We start from the raw sequence: 21,859 nt of genomic DNA, 5'->3' as shown, positions 1-21,859 counted from the left end.
AGGTCCATTTATGGCTGCGCATTATTCCTGGCATGGCATATTAAATCACATTGCCATAGTAGTGTTTGGGAGACCTAATCTGCTGTGCAGCAAAGTGATCTCACTGAAAAATGTTGCTTCTGAACCTGTGTGTTCACCTGGAGCTTTTTCATTACTTGCCCAGTGCAGAAGCTGACTTGATAGAGAGCATTCCTGCAGGGATAATCCCTGCAGGGACACCTCCAAATAACCGGGTTATAGCAGGCTTGTTGCGTAGACATCTCTGGTGTGGATGTGCACGAAGACTGTCACTTAAATAGTGTATTACTGGAATGACTCAAGAGATACGGTTTACCTGTCCGTCCGCTGTCATTGCCTTGTTTCATAATTCCTTGTGCTTGAAAGGGAATGGAAATAACAGTTTCAGGCCTATTCTAACACATTCATATATTCAAGTCAGCATGCTTTTACCCAGTTGTCTAAGAAGGGCAAGAATCTGATTTTAAGAGATGAGAAACATTTAGGTGTGTACTGTACATGTGAAATTGCACTTAATAGTAAATAATCCCTACATTTAATATGAAACAGTTTCAACATAGCCTTGGTATTATAGCAACAGTTTTAGCAAAGAATGTTGCTCTGTGTGATTTTTGAAAGTAGAAAAGCATCATCCATTGGGTACTCTGTTACTGCAAACATTCATATAAGCATTCTGACTAAAAGATTGAAGGAGATAAAATGTATTGTCTGAACATTACCCATGGCTAAATATTTTCCACAGTTTAAATTGCATATATAATATGTATTGATTTTTATTGTACAAATTGACATGATTCCATATTTGAGCATTCTTCACTTTGTAAACCGCAGCTGAAATAAAATGCAATTTTAATCTCACAGATAAACAAAATTTTATTTCTGTACTCTGAATACAGTACTTGGCTTGATTAACAAGCATGTCCTGACTAGGAAGATAAATAACTTAACGAGGCCCAGGGCTGGGGATAAAATTCTTTCTCTTTGTGGTTGTAAACGGAGCACAACAATGATTCATTAAGCAAAGAAGAATGAATTTGATTTTCTTTGTATGGTGGTAATGCTATATGTACAGTTTGGGGACATCCAGACAAGCAAGTCTGTCATACTGAGGAATACTTTCAGAGGGTGTGGTGGGAGTAAGCACTTAATATAGTTCATGTAATGATTTGGAAGTGGCTGATCTACATACATGAGATAAAAATAGTGCTATTTAGTGCTGCAATTAGAGCCACTGTGTTACAGGGCAAAGTTTTCTGTATACTTTATACAATGTGTTTGCATCCATAGATGCTCCTTTTAAAGGATGTTACCAGTCATAACAGTTCGCCAACGTACCAGATAATTTTTGTTAGGTGGATTCTGAGAATTTGCCAGTCTGAAAGGTTGTATCCATTTTGTTTTTTATTAACTACTCCTGAACCTCATATTTTCAAAATTGAACTTCATTTGATTCAGTTTATCTTCATTAGTTTGGACTTAGGTTGGAATAGTGTTGACTGAGTTTTCGTGGGTTCTGCAAATGCTTTTTATAATTCCTCCTCAATCCAATTCTCTGGTACTTACCATATGGCTGATATTTCTGTAAATTTCTTAATTACCTGGGAGAATTCCACTAGGGTTTTGTCATACTGGGCCTGTGGTCTTCAGTCTTCTCCCTTGCTCTGATAAGGTTGTGCCACTGGCTATTTGGGGCTTTCCCAGCATGCTGACTCCTTGTAAGGGCTCTGCTCCCCTACAAAAGAGATCTTTTGATCCAGTTTTTATGGGTCTCCACCAACACTTTTAAGGTGTATTTTCTGAATCTTTGTCTCTACTGGGGCAGCTAGTTTCTTCTTCATGTTGTAAGTGTTGCTGTCTGTCCTCGCAACAACTAGCAAGAATCCTCTTTTATAATTCTTCAATCATGCTTCTCAAATGACCCATTGTCCCATTTCCTTCTCCTTCCTCATCCACTTTCTTCTTCCCTACTCAACTCAACTTAGCACTTCGCAGCTTCAAGGATGTGTTGTCCTGGTTTGGTAGCTGATTCTGAAATGACCTTCGCTATGTCAAAGCCAGCATTAATCATGCTTCTTTATGTGGATTTCTGAAGAGGACACAAGTAAAGGCAGATGAGCCATACATTCAAAATGAAGTTTACATTAAGTCATTAACAGATAAACCTAATGTGTTTCTGATACTAAACAGGATTCATGACTTGATGTATTGGCTTCCTAAATATGTACTTATCTTACTGACAGGAGCTTTTTGGCAGTTTTTATGGTGGCCAAGTCAGCTTTGGTGGTTTTGGACATCAGCTAGACAAAACCGAATGGCAATTTATGAAACTTCTTACTGTCTTGATCTGTTGTTAACTACTATTTATTAGTAGTTTGTTAGTTTGTTAGCTACTATTTGTCAGATACTTAGTCTAAAATGAGAAGTACATTGTTTCAAATTAATCAGAAAGAGAGAGCCATTTGTGATGACAACAACATCATTAAATACCCGTCTCCAGTTAGATGGAGCTCACTCACTGTTTTAGCTGGGTAGCATTCCGTACTAATGCAGAGAATTTTCCTATCTTATTTAAGAATCCATAGGAACAGTAAACTACACTGAATGTTTTATTACCATGTTTATCCCTCTTCTGCTGATAATATCAGTAGTAGCTTGCTTTCGTATTTTCACCTTGGAGGGAGAATTGTTTCTTTCAAGCAACTATAAAATTAATAAAGCTGGGATGTTGATTTGTAACAAAAAGTGCATTGTGTGTTGTTTTCCTCAGTGCAAAAATAAGTCGCATCTGAGCACATCACATTTAAGATAAAAAGTTTATCCTTTACAGAAAAAGGATTAAGCAATTATGATTTTTATTTGAGATTTTATATGCTGTTGTTCTGTGAAAGGTGCTGACTGATTGTTGTACTATATCCCTAAGAAGAAGGGAACAGTATGAATTTAACGAGAAGTGGTTTATTGTGCAAGACTATGGCATTCATGTAAAGCTAAAGCTTTTCATTTACATTCTCTTAATGTGAGTACTTTTATCAGCTAGACTGGGGGAAGAAAACACTGGCTGTTCTGCCCAAACAATTGCTGCTTGACCCAAAGAGTGAAGGATGTAAGGTATACTTTTATACACTGTTTTGTTCTGCAGCTTTGCTGCTTTACTGCTGGCATCCTTAAACATGTCATTTTTGGCAGAAACAATACTAGAAATCATAGTACATCTAGTTATGTGAGTATTTGGGAAGAGCAAGACTTTTTGCTGAAGCTTCTTTTGAGGTTCTGTGAAGCAAACTGCTTTGTTCTGATCTAGCACATTCTAGCACATTGATCAAAATTACCAAGTACACAAAAATAGATGTTTGTTAATATGTTTGTCCACTCCTCCTTTGCCAGCTCTTCTTTCATATTCTTCTTTCTTACTACCTTTAGAAGAAGATCATGTTGTTATAGTAAAACAGACAGTCTCTCAGTCAGATTCAGAGTTCCAGTAGGGAGCATGAGATGCTGCAGAAGCTATCTTCTACAGTGGCAGAAAGGTGGAGTACATAGCTTTTGTTTTTTCAAGTGAGTGTGTATTAAGACTTCCTTTTAAATTAAAATCTGTTTTAATGTAACCAGTTGCCAAAAGCTGCATCTTGCTTTCTTGCAATGTCCTTGACTGGGATACCCTTAATCTGTGTTTTGTCTGTGCTGTAACCTGGCAGCAGTATTGTGACTGAGAGTAACCACAATAAACACTTTCCTGATTCAGTATAATACGGTTGAAATTTTGATTGAGGTTATTTATTTTAGTCACAGCCAAATGTGAGAATTTTAAGTATGCTTTTAGTGCTGCTAGCTGGCTCAGTACAGATATTAACATGGGTGAGCTAGTATACAGTTTATCATATGCTAAACTTTGTAGAGTTGAAGACTGGAATAAACATAGTTTTGCCTTGTCTTTTAGTGTGTCTTGTTTTTCCAGAAGAGTTAATATTCTTTTGCTTTTATTTTCTAATGTATAAACCCAGAGACAACTTGCTTAAGGTTTGACTTTATAGTTTGAGTTGCATTATATTGCAGGCATAACATACTCATTAAAAATGTTATATTTACATATTAAAAATAAAACATATGTATTAAAATGAGTTTATAACCACTTTATGCTTTTTGTTTGTGTATGAGGAGATTCTATAGTAGCAGAGCTTTTTTCTCCAGAGGGCTCTGAGAGAATTCTCATTTTCCTGACCAGACCAAACTGTCAGAATTGAACCAATATTGTCAAAATTGTTTTAATTACCATTAAAATTAATAAAAAGGAGAAATGTAGGTTTAGCTAAGGGACCTTGGCAGTATGAGCTATGTAAAATGTTTTCACATTGACCAACTTAATCTTGTGTGATGAAATAGCTGGTTCTGTGTGGATGAGGGGAGAGCAGCAGATGTTGTTTACCTGACTTCAGCGAGGCCCTGGAGATGGTCTCAGGAAGTATCCTTATAGACAAATTCATGGAATTGTCAACTTACCAGGCAGGATATGGTGGCTAGGCCATGGGGCTCAAAGACTTGTGATCAGTAATACGAAGTCTAGATGGTGGCTGACTACCTGTGGCATCCTTCAGGGACAGGTACTGGGACACTCTCTGACTTCTTTATTAGTGAGCTGGATTTTGGGACAGAGTGTACCCTCAGGAAGTTTGTACATGAGACCAAGTTGGTGGGAGCAGTCATGTGCTCAAGGGCTGTTTAGAGGGACCTCAGCACCCTGCAGGAGTGGGCTGACATGAAGCTCATCTAAGGCAAATGCAAAGTCCTGCATGTGGGAGGTGATAACCCAATGCAGCAGTAGAGGCTAGGAGCTGACCGGCTGGGGAGCAGCTCTGCAGAAAAAAAAAACAATGTCCTGGTGGACAGAAAGGTAAACATGAGTCAGCAGTGTGCCCTTGTGGCAAAGAGGGCCAATGACATCCTGAGCTGTATCAGCAAGGGTGTAGCCTGCAGGTCATTGGAAATGTTTATTCCCTTTTATTGGACACTTTTGGATGGCTTTTGGAGTTCTCTGCCCAGTTTTGGGCTCTCCACTGCACGACAGGCATTGACATGCCGGAGTGAATCCAGTGGGGCACCACGAAGTTGATCAGGGATTTGGAGTGCAAGTACAAGAGGCCGAGAGGGTTCAGTATTAAGAAGAGAAGGCTCTGGATGGGAATTGTATTGCTATCTTCATGAATCTTATGGGTGTATGGGTATAGAGAAGACAGAGCGAGACTCTTGGAGGTGCACATGACACAAAAGAGGCAATAGACGTAAGTTTGAAGACAGGAAGTTTGGATTAGCTATTAGGGGAAAAATCACAATAAATGGTAGTTGAACAGGTTACCACAGAGGTTGTGGAATCTCCATCCTTTGAGATACTTGCAGCTCCACTGGGCATCACTCTAAGCAGCTTCTTCTGATGGCCCAGTATGGAGCAGGATGTTGGACAAGCTATTTCAGAGCTCCCTTCCAACCAAAATTATTGTGTATTACTCTTGAGTTTTTTGCTTGTTATTCCCATCAGAAGCAAATGGCAAAACTGACAGTCTTAATATGACAGCCTGTAAACTGGCAGTGTATGAGTTGGTTTACAAGCTGTTAAGCTGCCCCAGGCTTCAGAGCAGAGCTCTCAAAAGGATGTGCTCTGTTGGAGCAAGAACCTTACTAGCTACTGCAGCTTAATGTATATATCTGTATCTAAATCCCCTGGACCTGACTGAAATGAATGGGAGCCTTTTGTACTTTTGGTGGTGATTTAATCTCTGCAGAATTAGGTATGCATTGCTATAATTAGCTTTATTTCTAAATCATTGTTTTTACGTATTTCTGCATCAGGTAGGAAAGCACCTTTTTGACTGATGTGTTTTGGGTGTTTATGTGTTCTCACCTAGCATGACCTTATCTTACCTCTGAGTGTGAAAATACAGCCTTTGTGCTTGGACATTTATATGCTGTCTTTTAGTTCATATTCCTTTCAGGACAGATCATTTAAACAGACCATTTTTACCCTAAAGAAACTTACAGTGGCAAGAAAGCAAAAGAGAGGAAATGTAAAATAGTTCCTGAAAGTAGAGAAATGAAAATAGAGACTAATACTTTCAAATTTACTTGCTTTAGAAGCTTAACTGTAGAGATGAGGGTCCAAAGAAATGAATTTTCAGTCCCTTAATTATATATGTCTGAAAAAAAAAAATACTAAGTATTTATGTTTCCAGAAATGCTCTTCAGGCTTCTAAATTTGGAAAATGTGAACACAAATTCAATCATATGGTGATACGGCTGGAGAGAAGTGTCAATCATAACATTTTTATGTGATCAGAAAGTAATTTTTAGTGGGAGATTAAGTTTCAGACTTACACGAAACAATAAATTTTAAGGAAAAAAGGCACATTTGAGGAACATACTGTTAATTTTAAGGAGACAGATGGAATTGTTAAGAAAGATAATCTATTAATGAGGAGTGTAAAATTAAGCACATAAATTTATTCTTAAATTTTGGATTTGTTTGTTCCTCTTCTCATATAGACTTTGCTGGAATATGCAGAAAAGTGGAAAACATCAGAAGATCCTCTGCCATTGTTAGAGGTGTACACAGTGGCTATCCGAAGTTATGTTAAAGCACGACCTTATCTTACCTCTGAGTGTGAAAATGTAGCCTTTGTGCTTGAACGTTTAGCACTGTGAGTACATTTTTCAGTTACTAGAAAGAATCTTATGTCATTAACTTTTCATTGCCTAAATGCTTTCTCCGTAGAGTTCACGATCTATAAAAATTCTAAATAAGCTGAAAAACACTTTATTTCCTCATAGTGAACTACTGTGTCTGAGAAAGGATTTCTTTGGTTATTGGAAATGGAGCAATCTTTCCAAGGGTTTCTCTGTTCTGGATCAAGCAAACATTCCTAATTTGAAATAGTCAGCTACTATTCATCTTTATGCAATCTGAAAGTGCATTTATTTACACAGGCTACTATAGGGTTGGACTTAAAGAAAAATCCATTTTTTTGTTCAAATTAGTGTTTTATAGAGAACTTGCTAATACAGTTTTGGCAAGAGTGTCTAGTATTTCTTTATGTGTTTAAAAGAAACAAACTGTTTTGTGACTTTTTGTGATTTCAAGCAAATTACTGTTTTGCTACTGGAAGAAAGAGCTGTATATTGCACATCTTAAAAAACAAAAGTTGCCTGAAATACTGTTCTCATTTGCCTTCTAGAAGCTGTATTGAACTTCTTCTCTGTCTGCCTCTTGATTTACCTGAAAGTAAGTGGGAGGAATTTCAGGCTTTTGTACAGGTGAGTTTGCTTCATGAAATCAAGACTTAATAGCATTTACAAAAGGTTTGGAAACTTGAAGATATTAAGTATGTAGTCTATCCAAAAACTTGTTTCCTATTGGGTGATATGGATCAAGCCCTTCAGCTAGAAATTCTGTATACTCTGAAATAATTAAGTTGTCAAACGAATCACTTGTCTATGCAGTCATGTAGTATTCCAAATATTCCTTGTAAAAGGAATATGTTAAGATACTTGGAAGTAAGCTAATATTTTTTAAAATAGTTGTCTATTAATACTGCTAGAAATGAAATAATATATGAGTCATTCTTTGCTATTTACTGTTTGTACGTTTGAGGTTAAATATGAATGAAAACATCTCTTGGTACTGCAGGATCTCCCACAAGACGCTAATAGATTAAGGATTAGTGCTCTGCTATATAAAAGCATACTGAACAAGTTTTGTTCCTCAGTGTTTATCATAAGTAATGTAGTTTGAGGTCGTGTCTAGAGCTTAAAAAAATAAAAAGGCTAAATGCAGGGAAAATCCAGAGGTGATTTTTAGAGTAAATTTTTACTAGCAACTGCCTGCTATAGATTAACTCTGAAGAGATGCACTTTGTGCTGGGAGGTTCCACATCCTTCAAAACAAATGCAAGAGTACAAAAAAAAGTGAAGAGATTTAGATGATACTTTTTTTTCCCCCCAAGACCAGTGTTAATTGTGGATTACCTTGAAAATTCTATGGCTTTAATTAGTTTGCTTCCAAGCATCCCTCTGCTTCCAGAAATTATCCTGGTATCTAAGTGCAGCAGAAATTACTTTAACTTACTTTGGGACTTCAGTCTGCCTTCATCTTAGTTGCATGTAACCATCAGATGAGTTGTTGCAGCTTAAATCTTTTGCCTTTAGTAATAGTTTAGTCTGCTGGTGTCAACCCATGATGTGAACCACAGTCTTTTCTCATCCTTCATTTTAAAAGGGACACCTATATCAACATTCAGTTTCAGAATTTTAAGAAATGCCTTGATTAATAAGTCTTAAGATTTGGGACACTTGGTCTTTGAGGTTTCTTTGCCTACATCTCTGGAGGCAGAGATAACACCTATACAGACTGAGCATTAAGATGTTTTTGATGTACATTTTGTACTCTTTGTACATGATGTACTCTTTATCTGGGTTATTCTATCTTTACATAAGATATAAAGACCATATGCTCTTAAATTTTTATTTTAACAACTTGTAGTTAAGTGTTGATCTTTTAACATACTTTGGTTTATAAAATATATCCTTCAGGTGGCTCATAAAAACTTGATGGAACATGGCAGCCAGGAACTACATATTTTAACTACACTTACTCAAGAGAAGGGGGTGTGGAAGAACTCAGTGTTGTGTGGTATTCTTTCCCAGGAACAGTTGGATCCAGATAAAGGTAAAATTTAAAACAATGTATGGGGAATATATGCCTCATTATGATAATATATTGCAATATTATTATGATAAAAATATTATGTTAAATATATTTTACGTAATAAATTTATAAAATATATAAATAAAATATGCCTGTAGAGTTCTCTTAATTATTAAAATAGTGTGTTCCTAAGAATATACAAATAATTTAATGTTAGTAATTCACGTAAAGCATATTCATAACTAGAGATATTTTGTCTTTTTTTTTACAAGCCCTGTGAAGGGAGATGACATACAGGCTTCTTTATGATAGGATGAGATTCAGCACTGATTTACAAAAAATACTTAGCATAAAACAAAAAATAAAATATATATATTTAAAAAATATGTTAGTATGGCATTTACTCAACTGTGAAATGCCTAGAGGATCATTACCGAAGATTTGTTTAGATCAGAATTGTGAGAATGGCTAACAGCAGTTGCATGGGGGAGAATATGTGAGCAGCACAGGTATACAGTGATACTTTCTGATGTATTATTTCATCTGCTAATGATCTGCAGTTCAAAACTAGTGTCCTTATGTTAACAAGCCTTGGCAGATTTTTTTCTTATATGAGGATGTCTGCTTGGTTTTTGAATCTGTATGAACTGTCACATCTAAGTGTCTGTGGCAGTGAGTTCCACAGTTTTTACATCAAGTAAAGTAGTTCCTCTTACTGTCTGCCTCCTTTTAGCCTTGTGCCTACTTATTTTGTTTGATGTCCTCTGTTCAGTAAAAAGAGAATCATTACTCCCGTTTTCTGATGAATGCATCTTTTCAGTAAGGCATGATTCGTTAGAGTGCTATCATATCCCTACATTTCTTTTCTGTAGTGTCTTTAGTCTATTTAACTGTTCTTCACATAAAGATCTTCCATAACTACTTCTAGCTTTATTGTCCCATTTCTGATAGAGGGAACCAAAGGCTTATTCAGCAGTCAGCATGTAGATGTTCTTATTTTCTACTTTATTCTCCTTTACACTCCTTTCATAATATTTCCTAACATTAGACTTTCTTTTTGATTGAGTATTGAACCAGTGCTTCAGTGCTTTCTTAAAGTTGTCTGTTAGAGTTCCAACTTGCTTCCTGAGTAGTACTTCACAGCCTGGTTTTGTGTGTATAAAGTTAGGATTGTGGGCTTTTTCACCATGAATATAATTTGGGGATTTTTATCAACCTTTGAATTTCACCTGTTACATCACTTCAGGGTTTGAAGTCCTCTTCAGTCCTTTAGAATTAGCTTTTTTTTTTTCCTAACTACCCTGCTTTATCAGCATATTTTGTCACCTTGTTCTCTACCGCTTCCAAATATTTATAAAAAAGCTGAATGGCAGAGTCTTAGTACAGATCCTCAGGAAACCTACTGAGACTTTGTTTTCTTTTTTCCTCCTTTTTTTATTTATCCATGTATGAGTCATCTTTCTAATACCAGGAGAGTGTGGTATCTTTAAGAGCTTTGGAGGGACTTCATTTAAGGCCTTTAGAAAATTAATTGCATCTCCCTTATCCACATTCTTATAACTCCCTCAGATGAGTCCAATAAATGTGTAATACATTTTTTTTTTTTACAAAAGTCATGCTTACTCTTTGGATTTTGACACTTCTTTTAATCATTTTTTGTGCATCTAATACAGACATCGGATTTGCTGCTCTCAGAATCCCCCTGAATTTTTCTAGAATATTTCTAATTTAGCTTCAGATCTGCCGCCTTTTAGTCCTATTAATATTAAGGTACTCATAAGAGAGAGGTTGAATTATTATTCTAATTGCCTTATATTTTAGTTTATTTGTAACTTGGGAATCTGGTCACTGTAGCTATGCATTTTGTCTATGGTTTTGAATAGCATCTTTTATTGACAATACAGAATTCCTTTTAGACCTGAATGTTACTTACTCGAAGATGCTTCTGCCTTGTAGTGACAGTTCTTATGAGTGACTCCTGTTACAGTTATTACTTGTCTTAAGGATAGACAAGTCTACTTCTCTAAGTTGCAAAATGTTATGTCCTGATAAATTTTTTTCAAAAGTAGAGCTACCACTTTTGCCAAGTGCCAGTTGACATGGTATTCAGGAGGAAAAGACTGCTAAAGGCACTGATGAGTACCTTGACTGAGAGTGCTGTTCTCTGGGGAACTGATGATGAAGCCATCAATATAGGTGCGCTTGGTGCTGGTGAGGTTTTCAGACTATTGGAAGCCACATATGCCCCCTCATCCAGGTAACAGTGGCAGTGGGCAAACCGCTTTTGACATCTGTACCAGTAATTTTCATGCTTTTGAGATGTAACAAGTCTGGATTTTACTTCTAGTACTTAATTTAATGAATTTTCAAGGATTTAGCTCCCCAGGTGTTCTTTGTTAATTGACTGGGACCAGTGCTGATCCTAGGTAGTTACTGGAGTGCTTTAATGGAAGAGCTGATGTTTTAACATAGCAGTATTTTGTTTTCTCCTATTAAAACTGCTAAAGCTTTTTGCTTAGCTTTTCTAAGAGGGGAGCACAGGAAGAACCCTTCATCTTTCTGAGGAAGACTGAACATTCTCTTTAACAAAAGGGGAGTTGTCAGTATATTCAGAATTTTCTCATTGTAGCCATATTCTGTTCAACTTTATAGAGTCCAGATTGGCAGATTAGGAGATGTTTCCATTTTGGAGATTGTTAGTCATAGCCTTTCATCACTTTCAATTTTATACTATACCCTCCCTCATCCATTCAACCAACATGAATCATTTGATTGGGTTTTTTTCCTTCCTTCCTGTGGATTTTTTTTCCCTTTGCATCAATGACAAGATTCTCATATTACATTTCTGTATTTTTTTGCATAGGTGATAAGCTGTTCTATAGCAGTGCTATCCTCTGTACTGTTGCATTGTTTTCTGTCATCATCTTGCTAACTTGTAGGATATTTTAGTAATACCGAAATTACAGAGCCCAGAGAGCTTACTTTCTTATCTGTAATCCACCACTCCCACTGGCTCTTCCTGTAGCCCTCTTTCAGTGAATGTCTATCTCTCGGCAGGTTTCAACATTAACTCTCATATAACACACTTCAAAATATTTGTAATCTTTGCTTAAAGAATTTTGATTTTGTTTTTATTGTTGCCTTTATCATTTGCTGTTACAGAAGTTCCCAACTATTTAAGTAGTCGGCTTGTTGCACTGGATGTCGTCATTTGTCAAATTTGATCAATTCGGTCTTTTAGTAATGTTTACTGTAATGTTCATATGTTGGAGTTGAAACAGTTGAGATTGGAGATATTGTTACCTTGCACCATGCTCTCAGTTTTTTGTTGACTATTTTTCAATTATTTCTTCGTCTTTATTTTATTTTATTCCTGTCTTGACAGTTTTAGTTAGGACAGACCCAAATAGATTATAACCTATACAGGATCTTTGATACAACTGGATATCTGCTGAACATTGGGCAGTGATCCGCTCTTGCCAGAGGCCTCTGTTGTTGACTCCTGAAGGTCAGTTTGTCTTTTTGCGTCTCCTGCAGGAAGCACAGCGAGGTGTCTGTTTCGTTTCAGAGACAGATCCTTTTAAATTGCCCTATTTTCAAATTATTCAGACCTTGAACATATTGAGAGACCCCAGTTCAATTTCACTGACCACATAACACAGTTGGTTTGGTTTCTGATTATTGTCCTTCAGCAAATGCTAGCTTGTCTATACTGGACTATTCTTTCCCTGTCCCAGCATTGAGAATGGATTGTTGCACAGGTTCCACAAAAATATGAGCAGAGAGTACCCATTTCTTAAGATGTTAGGGAGACTGTTCTCTGAGTGTCCTGTCATTAAGTGCAGTTTTTCTTACCCCTGGCTCCATTGGGCACAACTCAATTTTCTGATGAATGTTACTAGGTCAGGATTCATGAGCTGAGGAGCTCAAAGAAAAGTAGAGGAAATAACTTGTAGATGTTTGGAGCAATGGCAAGAACAGCATGTCTGTCACTGACTTCTTTGATGATGATGGATGCTATTGCATTACTACAAGATGTTCATACAGTGCTATAAAAGCTTTGCTTTTATATGTACACCCACACAAATCTATACGTATGTATGTATGTATGCATACATATATGTACACGTATAAATTCCTTTCACCCTGGAAATATTTTCAAGTCACTTGATTTGTCATCTATTTGAGTACTAGTATCTAGCCAAACGTTGGTAATGTCCTTGTTATTAGTCTGTCTCTGACAGCGGAGGTTAGGAGATCTGGCTTAAGTTACCAGATTCTGTGCAGCAGATGTCACAGAATAAAAGAGATTCTCCTCTTCGGGAACTATTTTAATACTAATATGCCACAAACTTGTTTCTGAAAGAAATGAATCATTCTCTTTCCACAAGTGGAACATCAGCACTGTCTTCTTGGGTTCTGTTTATTTCCACTACCTCAGCCAGTATTAGTCTTTCTGGTTTTGGAGGACTACCCTGGAAATGGGAATCTGGGTGCATAACTTCTATCAGCAGCGTCACTGTGCCTCCCTCCCTTTACCCCCTTTTTTCTTTTTCTTCCAGATAATAAGCGGTCAATTTTCTGTCCAAATGAGCTCTTTTCTCCTCCCCCTCACATTCTTCTCACTCTTCCTCAAAGTCCCTTTTGGTCCTTCTTGCACTTTCCATCTCCAGTATACTAGGTTAATTCAGAGGTCTCGTTTACTTACTCTGGTAACAGGTTACTGAAGGTCTTCCATGAATTAGTACTCTTTACCTCATGCCTTTCTTTCTTAGTTCTTCTTTCACCTCCATCACTACAGAAGCAAAAAACAAGGAAAAGAGATTTGACTCTTCGGATAAGAATGTTTTATTTGTCAGTATTGCTAAATTGCCACGTAATTATGAGCTTTGATTCTTAATGAGCAGAGGGATATATTTTTTTCGGTAATTTGTGACTGGTGAATGTAAAGAGATTTTATTTGCAGGAACCAAATTGCCAGCAGGATCTTCAGATGTCATTTATAAGCCTCCTAGGTAGTCATTGAAAGTTGATAGCACTGCTCTTGGCTGCCATCTGAGAGATTTCCTGACAGATGCTAGCAGTTGTGCAGATTTCACCTTTTGAGTTTCTGAATCTCTTTGGTACTGTGTCAAGAATCTGCATTCATTTGAAGAGTGCCTATGTGATCTTCTGCTCCATCAAAGCAGTTCAGTAAGAAGAAAAGCTTTTCCCCCAGTTTCATGCAGATCTTATTATTTATTAGTTCTGTTGCTCCTTGCCCGTATCTCTACCCAATGGGACGCTCACTAGCTATGTGACTGGGCCTGCAACTTCTTGATTCAGGTCCTGGTTCCTGGACAGCATTATCCCTTAAAGGTATGCTCAAAAACTATAAACTATTTTGTTCTTGTGAATTTTCTTTTCCTTTTTCCAACTAAACCTGTGTCTCCTGTGTCTTTAAAGAGTGCTGCACAGATTTTGAGTTTCAATTATACAGCATCATGGACATTTTGGACTTAAGGGATCACCCAAAGTTACATGATCCAGTTTGGTCATGAAGCAAAGGTTGATAGCAGAGTATTGACCTTCTCATATAACTTTTGAGAGCTCCCTTATGAATACATTGCTAACAAATTCTTTGCTCTGGAGTACCAGTGAACCAGTTTGCATGTATCTTAGATAGTGGGAACAACCAGTCCCAGTACCAAAGCAGAAGGAAATTGGAAAGATGTCCTAGACATTTGAAAACAGAGTATCTCATCCACATGATTAAATTCAAGATAGCAGTATTAGCCATGATCATTGATTGATCTGAAAGTAAATAATTCATGTGCCTTAGCACTCAGCATCTGTTTTCATATTGCTGTCAGATATTGCATTGCATTTTTGTGTTGATTGGTCCTGCTGCTGCTTTGGATTCCAGCTGCATGGCTGTTTTCTTCCTGAGATTGCATTGAGAACACTGAACACTTTACAAGCTATAGCTTGTGAAGAAAGAATTTTTCATGTTTCCCTGCTTTGCTGATTGATTAGCAAAGTAAGACCATGTCTCAATTCTTCAAATTACAGTGGGCCTTTTGTCTTACTGACCTCCTGTTTGAACTACTAGGTACCTTAGTTTGAGTTCAGCATTGATGTAGCTAATCTGAATTCACTGACACCTGGAATTTACCATTCTTGAAGATGTGTGGCAAACCTGGACAGCCTCATTGTTTAGTGCCCTTAAGACTGAAAACTAAAGTAAACCTAAATGTTTTGGGTTATGTGATAGCCTGTACCATGGTAACATGGTATACTTTCACACTTCTGCCTTCAGTTTCTGTCAGTGTGGCTTGTGCTCTTCAGCATGAATCTGTTTTTCCATTCTGTCATTTCCTTGCAGTGATGGTGAAATAGTCCAAAACCTAAACCTATGCTGTAGCTAATACCTGCTTAGGTGGTATGGAGGGGGAATGGAAGAACTGTGTGGAGGAAGAGGATGTAAGATGATCTTACAAAAAGCCAGAATACGTATTTTCTTTCAAATCTGATTCTGATTGCTCTTGGAGATTTAAACCTGGATGTCAGGAACAAAGTTCTTGAATTTTTCATAGGTTTTGAATGTGGTAGGCAGTCTCCTGAGTGTGTCTCTTTGAAGAGATGTTCAAAGATACAGCTATCACTATTCCGAGATCATCAAGGTGGAAAACAGACAGGTTTGAACTTAAAAAGCCAGCTTGGAAGTATTTTAATTAGAGCACCATCCACCCGAGGTCAAATGATACCAGCAGCCTCACTTAAAGTGTTTTCATCCTGGGTATATGCAAAGCAGCCACCTGGAACTTCTTTTGCCCTTTCACCAGACAGTATACCATCGTAGAAGCATCCAGGATTTGGTGCTGTATTCAGCAGAATTGTGCTGAGATGTTGTTTGCATGAAGGATTCTGAGACCCACCTCCAGGTAAATATGAAAGTACTGAGTACAGTTCAGAGTCACCCACAGTGTGAACGCACATGTGGACTAACACTTGAAGATGAATAAAGAAGTTACTTACTAGTAACTGAAGTTCTTTGAGATGGATAGTTCACATGTACATTCACCTCCTACCTCCATCCTCCTTGGTCAGAGTAAGGTTGAGAGGAAATAAAGGTCTGTGGTACATTAAAGGATACCTACTCAAGAATTGGCAAAGGGTAGAGTAGTAGGATTATGAGTTCTCTGAGTAAGGCAAAAATTCTTTTCTTTGTGCTGTACAAGGCCTCTAGTCAGCCAAAGTGTAACATACAAGTGGACTGTCCACCTTAAAGATCTTACTACCAAACTTGCTCACAGCTTATTCATGCTCATTTGTGCTACTAATCTAAAGATTACCTTTTCTGTTTTTAATCCATGTGTGCTATAAACATTACCCATAATAAAAGTTAATAGTAGTTCTTGCTGACTTGATATGGAGTTACTTGGTAATATGATCTAAGACTCAAACTGTGGGATTTTAAGGGAATAATGGGAAATCTGAATCTAACAGATTAGAACTATGGAGAACTATATCCCAGTATTTCCCAGATTGCTCCCCAGGGTTTCTAGTTCTTAGTACAGTCTGTCATAAGGCATCTGCTAGCCTTTTTTTCTCTTGTGTTAATTCAAAAATTTTATATGAATTTTGCATATGGAGTAGTTTGTGAATCTTAATGAATGATGGCACTTTGCATAAAAATTGCATTCAGTAATTCTTCAGAGAATCAGACTATTGACTGATCGCGTTATTCTCATTAAATACATCAGTTTTTATGTTCCTAAAGGTAAAATGAATTGTGCTGAAAAGCTGTACTTTCTCAGGGAGTACTTCATAACTTTATGAAGTCATGTTTGTTATGGTAAACTAAGTAAGAATTTGTCTACAATAACTTTTTTAATAGACATCAAATTTTAAAATACATTTATAAAAAGTAAAAATATACAGGAATCCTTATCCTAAAGATTCCTCACACGTACACAATGGATGTGTTTGCTCAATCTTGGCGCCGTTTTTTGTCTGTATACTGTATAGTTCAATTATGAAATGTAATTAAAACCTGTATTTTGAGTGAGCTTTCAAGTATTAACTGTAGTGAAATTAATCATTTGGATTAGAATAAAGACTTACGAGCTAATATGTAGCTTTAACCCTGAGGTCTTCCTATATCTTAATGAGAAGATAACAGAAAATGTTCTGATGATTATCTGAGGTAGGCTACTAAGCAGTAAACACTAAAGGAAAGGATTATGGAGAACTCCTAGATAGAACAATGTCTCTAAAATATTAAATGTAGTGATTGTAATATTAAATCAGAGTAAAACCTCATGGGTTACCAGTATAGCTTAAAGTCTAAGGTCTTCCTGTATCATATTACAAAAATACAGTAAAATGTTCCAATGTTGTTCCACACACAGTATCTGAGAGAGTAAACGCTGTGGGTGAAAGGATTACTGGTAGCTCGTAGGTGGAAGAACAAGGCTAAAACTGTTAAATGTAATTAATGACTGGGTCATTTGTGGGTTGACAGGAGTACAAATGTTTTTGATAAGATACTGGAAAGGATGCTAAACGAACGTGTCTGCCACTTAGAAGGAAGATGTTCCATCATAAATGCAAAAAAAGCCATTTACCATCTACCAAGTTTCTGTTAGAGTGCTGTGGTTTCCCTTTGTTCCTACATGAGTAAGGAACTGGTTATGGCCTCATCCACATGGAGAGGGAAGAAGGACCTCTTACTTGAGTGAATGACCTTATACATCAGTGAGCCATGGATGATCATTTTAATAGTGCACAAGAGTGCACTATATTGAACAAATAACTAGCAAGTTGGTTTTAATGGTAATTCAACCATAAATCTTAAAATGCATGAAGGATCATGATGGGTTCTCACAGGCCTGGTTTCTGCAAAAGGTGATATTTTCTGTCCTGAAATTCTGTGTGCTAGAATGATAAAAAGGAAAACAGCTGACCTAATTTAGTTTGTGGAGTAGTCTTTTAGTAATATCCTCCATAAGTAGTTACAGAAGAAGAAATCATGAGATAAAATGAAAGACAGTCATGAATCAAAAACTGAGGTGAAGGGAAGCAAAGAATAAAACAAAATGATCTTTATTTTTTCCCTTTCATTAAATCTCATGTTCAGGTATAGTAATGTTCCAGATAGTAGACTGAGGTAATTAATTTTACTTAATTATTTCATCAAGACCAAACAGGACTTTGAAAGTCAAGGAAACACAAGTTGGGTGAATGGGCAGCATGATTTAAATGAAATTCAGTGTGAGTAAATGCAGAAGAATATAATGAATGTTTCTACCAAGATGTATCAAAAGGTGAGAACTGCAAATCCCCAGAAGATTTCAGAAAGAGTGATTAGAATAGTCAAAAACTGGCAAAAATCTCCTTAAAGAAAAGAGCAAGATTTTACTGTAAGGTTGAAGGGATATCATGAGTCTGTTGTTTACATGAAAGAATGGCAGAGAGAAGGTAGAGAAGGAAAACAGAAAATTTCTCTTGTGTTTAGAAAACAAGGAAATGTTTCATGAAATTAAGATCTGGGAAAATCAACAAAGATTTTTCACACAGTGTAAAACTCACTTGTGGAAATGGTTGTCACAGGGAGCGGTTGATGTCAAAAAGATTAAACAAAAGTGATTCACACAATGTCTGTCTAGTTTTAATAGTTAACTGTAAATATTTTGGAGGTAGTATTAAACCTCATGCTTCATAACTGAAGTAATTTTAATCCTGAAGATCTGGGTGAGATCTGAGATGTGTACATAGGAGTGGAAACATTAAGCTGTGCTTGCCTTTTCTGCAGGACTCTTTTTCCACTGAAGTACCTAGTGTTTGGATGTTAGACTAGACAGTGGAGTTTTAGCACTGGAAGCAGCTTATCTACAGAATGTAGCTGAACAAAATATAACTATTCCTTTATCTTTGCATTCTGAACTATATGCAGTCCAAGACATACAAAACAAGCTTCTTTTTGTGAGAACATTTTCTTTGTTTGAATAACTTTTAAAGAAGTTTGACTGCGTTATATGAATGCATAATATTAAATATTTAACACCAAAACAAAGACATTTAGCTACATCTACACTTGTCACATTCATCCTTCCATAACAAGGTCTTTAAAAGACAACTGTTACCAAAGGCATAGCAAAAAAGCATAAAGGAGATGTTGGAATAGTGGCTTTGTGTAATATATTTTTCTATAAAACTGTAATTAAATGGTATCTAAACATTTTAATATTTATTTGCTCTGTAAATCTCAGTTTTGTGCACAGCTAATTTGCAAAGAAATTGGAATGAATGAAAAACAGGAATTAGATAGAAGGTCTCTTGTAGCAAGGAACCTTGGTAAAACACAAGTACACTTCTCAGGCTCTTTTTACCTTCTTGCTGTATAGCTTTTCTACCTTTTTTGATTTCTATAAATTTCATGAGTTAATCTTGAATGAGTAAATGTCATCTGTTAATTCTGTAACCCTCTGAAAAATGAGTATGTAATATTTTGGCTTGTTTTTCTTTGAAGTGAATGAATTTTTAGTGTTTGAAGGCCCTGTCCTGCTGGATATGCGTATTAAACATCTAATGAAAACAAAGCAATTAACGCAAGCTACTGCACTGGCAAAATTGTGCTCTGACCATCCAGAAATAAGTGCAAAAGGCAATTTCAAGCAAACCTACCTGGTCTGTCTGTGTTCAGGATCACCAAATGAAAAGCTAATGGAAGAAGTAAGTAAAAAATAAAGAACTTTTAGACTTCTTTCTTTAAATAAGAATAGTGACACTAGTCATGATTAGGCTATTTTTGTTTAGAAGAGGTTTTACTTTAAAATACTATCTAAAATACTTTTGGTATTTTTTTTCTTTTCATTAAAGGCTCTCTTAAACTGACTAGTAATGACTCTTGATTAAAATGCTTGTGAAAGTGTAATACTAGGTTGCTAGTAGGCATTTTCTGGCTTTGTCACAGCATTATATTTGATTTTGCTCAAAGTATTTTCTGTCTCTGCCTCAGTTCCTGTCTGTAAAATGGAGATGATGATTTTCCCACTGTTACTATTTGAACCATAAATTCTGTATACGGTGTTTTAGGTGCTGTTTTCAATACAGGGATAAATGTAGCCTTTTTTGATTCAAGTGCCTATGTCAGGAAATCACAGTTTACTTCTATTAGAAGGTAAAATTGAAGATATAATCATGTATTTTGTCTAGTTAGAAATATGAAATTCTTACTTAAATACAAAAGTCGAAGAAGAGATGACAGCTTTGCTCCTGTGCATTCTTTCAGCTGGCATCTTCATCGCTCACACCACCCCAGAGTTTTACCTGAGCATTTTTTATGATGCCATGCTTCTGCATTTGTCAGTTTTCTTGACTCTATGCATCTCTCTGCTGTTTCTTTGTTTCTGTCATCATTTTATGTTCATAATAAATAAGCAATTAAGCATGCTGAAATTGCTCTTTAAGAATTAGAAGATGGAAATTACACAATAGTTGTTAGAAAAGCTTCCTACTTTGTGTTTAAATTTGGCCAAATTCACTGTTTTGTGTATGCATGAGTTGCATTTTTCCCCACTGGAGACATTCTAGATATAGATGAAATGCTAAGATTATCCTTCGCATTGGACATGCTCTTGTAAAGCTGTGTTGGATCAGCTCAGGTTGTTGCTCTAGGCAGAACAGACTGAGGAATCCCAGCAGGAACTTCATAGGATAAACTGTGACTGGGCTTGTGCAACCTTCTGTGCTTTCATTAAATACTCTCATTGGAAATGGGAATTTTTGACCCTGCAAATATGCTTCCTTCATTACTCATCCGTATCATGTTCCCAAAATAGAATGGGCTTGGTCTGTGAATGAATCTGGCATCCTGCAGGAATGAGTAGCCATGTTTCTTAGTATGTCGTAACACACACTAAAGCTGGAATTGGGTTATCACAGATAACCTAATTCAAGTATTTCCCTGTTTTGGATTGCTTAGCTTTGCAGCCTCAACTGCAGAATTGTTTACAGTATTACTGATTATCCTGGAAAGTTTATAAATCACAAACTGAAGGCAGATACACAGTTAACATCTCAAAGTGGACTTCTGAACTAAAAAGGATAGCCATTTCATGTGTGAGAAGAGTGAGAAAATGGAAAATAAAAGTAAATACAAGAAGCACACCTCACTCTTTAGTGGCACGAAAATTTTGATACGTATTCAGAATAGGCAGAAAAGCCTTTCAGCTTGGATTAGACAAATAATTCACTTCAAAAATTGAAGAATTCAATCTGCAGTATGTGAAATGCCTAGACTGACCTGATGACTGGACCTGTACAGACCTTTCCTGCAAACAAAGCTCTGTAGAAACTCTTAAGAGACTGGAAGAACGTTTCAGAAAAATGTATTATAAGACTGAGTTCTCATATTCTTCCCTAAGCTTTTAACTAATATTAAAGCACCTCTCTGAGACGGGTGCTGAGCAATGTAGATGTTTGGTCTAAATTAGTACAGCAGTTACGTTTATCCATGTTCTTTGAGGGCTTAAGAACTGCAGTTTTCTTTAGAAGGTGGCTTTGAGATTATTAAACCTCAAATGATGCTTAGTGAAAGGTTATTACTGTAGTAACAAAGTGTAAATTCAGGGACTGAGTTGCTGTACTCTTCAAAACTGTAGTTTGATTGCTGGATCAATAGCTGGATACTATGGTGCTAAACCAAACTGTACTGCTGCCTTACCAAGTACTGAAGTGTCTGATTATTTGGATTGGGACTTCTGTTTCCTTCTTTGGGTTTTCTTATGATTTTTCAAGAGACTTCTAACAGCGTTGTTGGAATAGTTGTTATTCTTCAACTGCCAGTGTCAAAGAGTAAGTGCAAGTTTGTCCTGCCTCATGTGCTAACTGATGTAATCAAACCAGTCTGATGAGAGGCAAAATAGCAGTTATTATATTAAATCTGCTGATTCAATGCTAATACTACTGTCCAGTACTACTGGGTGACTGTGGTTTTTTCATTGCTTTGCTAAAAAAACTAAGTGCTGAAATTGTGGCTTGAACAAATAAGTTATATTTAAGTATAAGTATCTACTACACAGATAGTAATATTCTTCTAGAAGATCATTAAGTTGGTCTGCCTCTTGCTATACAGCTTCTTTTGTATTTTTGTCTTTAATTTTTGGA

The 21,859-nt window shown here is 36.5% G+C and overlaps 1 protein-coding gene across 1 annotated transcript in view; it reads left to right on the top strand.

The window, feature by feature from the left end:
• ZNF292 (zinc finger protein 292) overlaps window positions 1-21,859 on the top strand; it is a 56,606-nt gene that overhangs the window by 23,177 nt on the left and 11,570 nt on the right. Inside the window, exons 2-5 of the mRNA XM_062572780.1 lie at window positions 6,550-6,704; window positions 7,239-7,317; window positions 8,593-8,728; window positions 19,221-19,423. Of these exons, the coding sequence (XP_062428764.1) occupies window positions 6,550-6,704; window positions 7,239-7,317; window positions 8,593-8,728; window positions 19,221-19,423 (573 nt within the window). The remainder of the gene's footprint in view (window positions 1-6,549; window positions 6,705-7,238; window positions 7,318-8,592; window positions 8,729-19,220; window positions 19,424-21,859) is intronic.

This window comes from Rhea pennata, chromosome 3 (genome assembly GCF_028389875.1).
Source record: "Rhea pennata isolate bPtePen1 chromosome 3, bPtePen1.pri, whole genome shotgun sequence".
In the NCBI taxonomy this organism is placed as follows: Eukaryota; Metazoa; Chordata; class Aves; order Rheiformes; family Rheidae; genus Rhea; species Rhea pennata.
The sequence above is the reverse complement of the archived record's forward strand: the minus strand, read 5'-3'. Positions and strand labels throughout refer to the sequence as shown.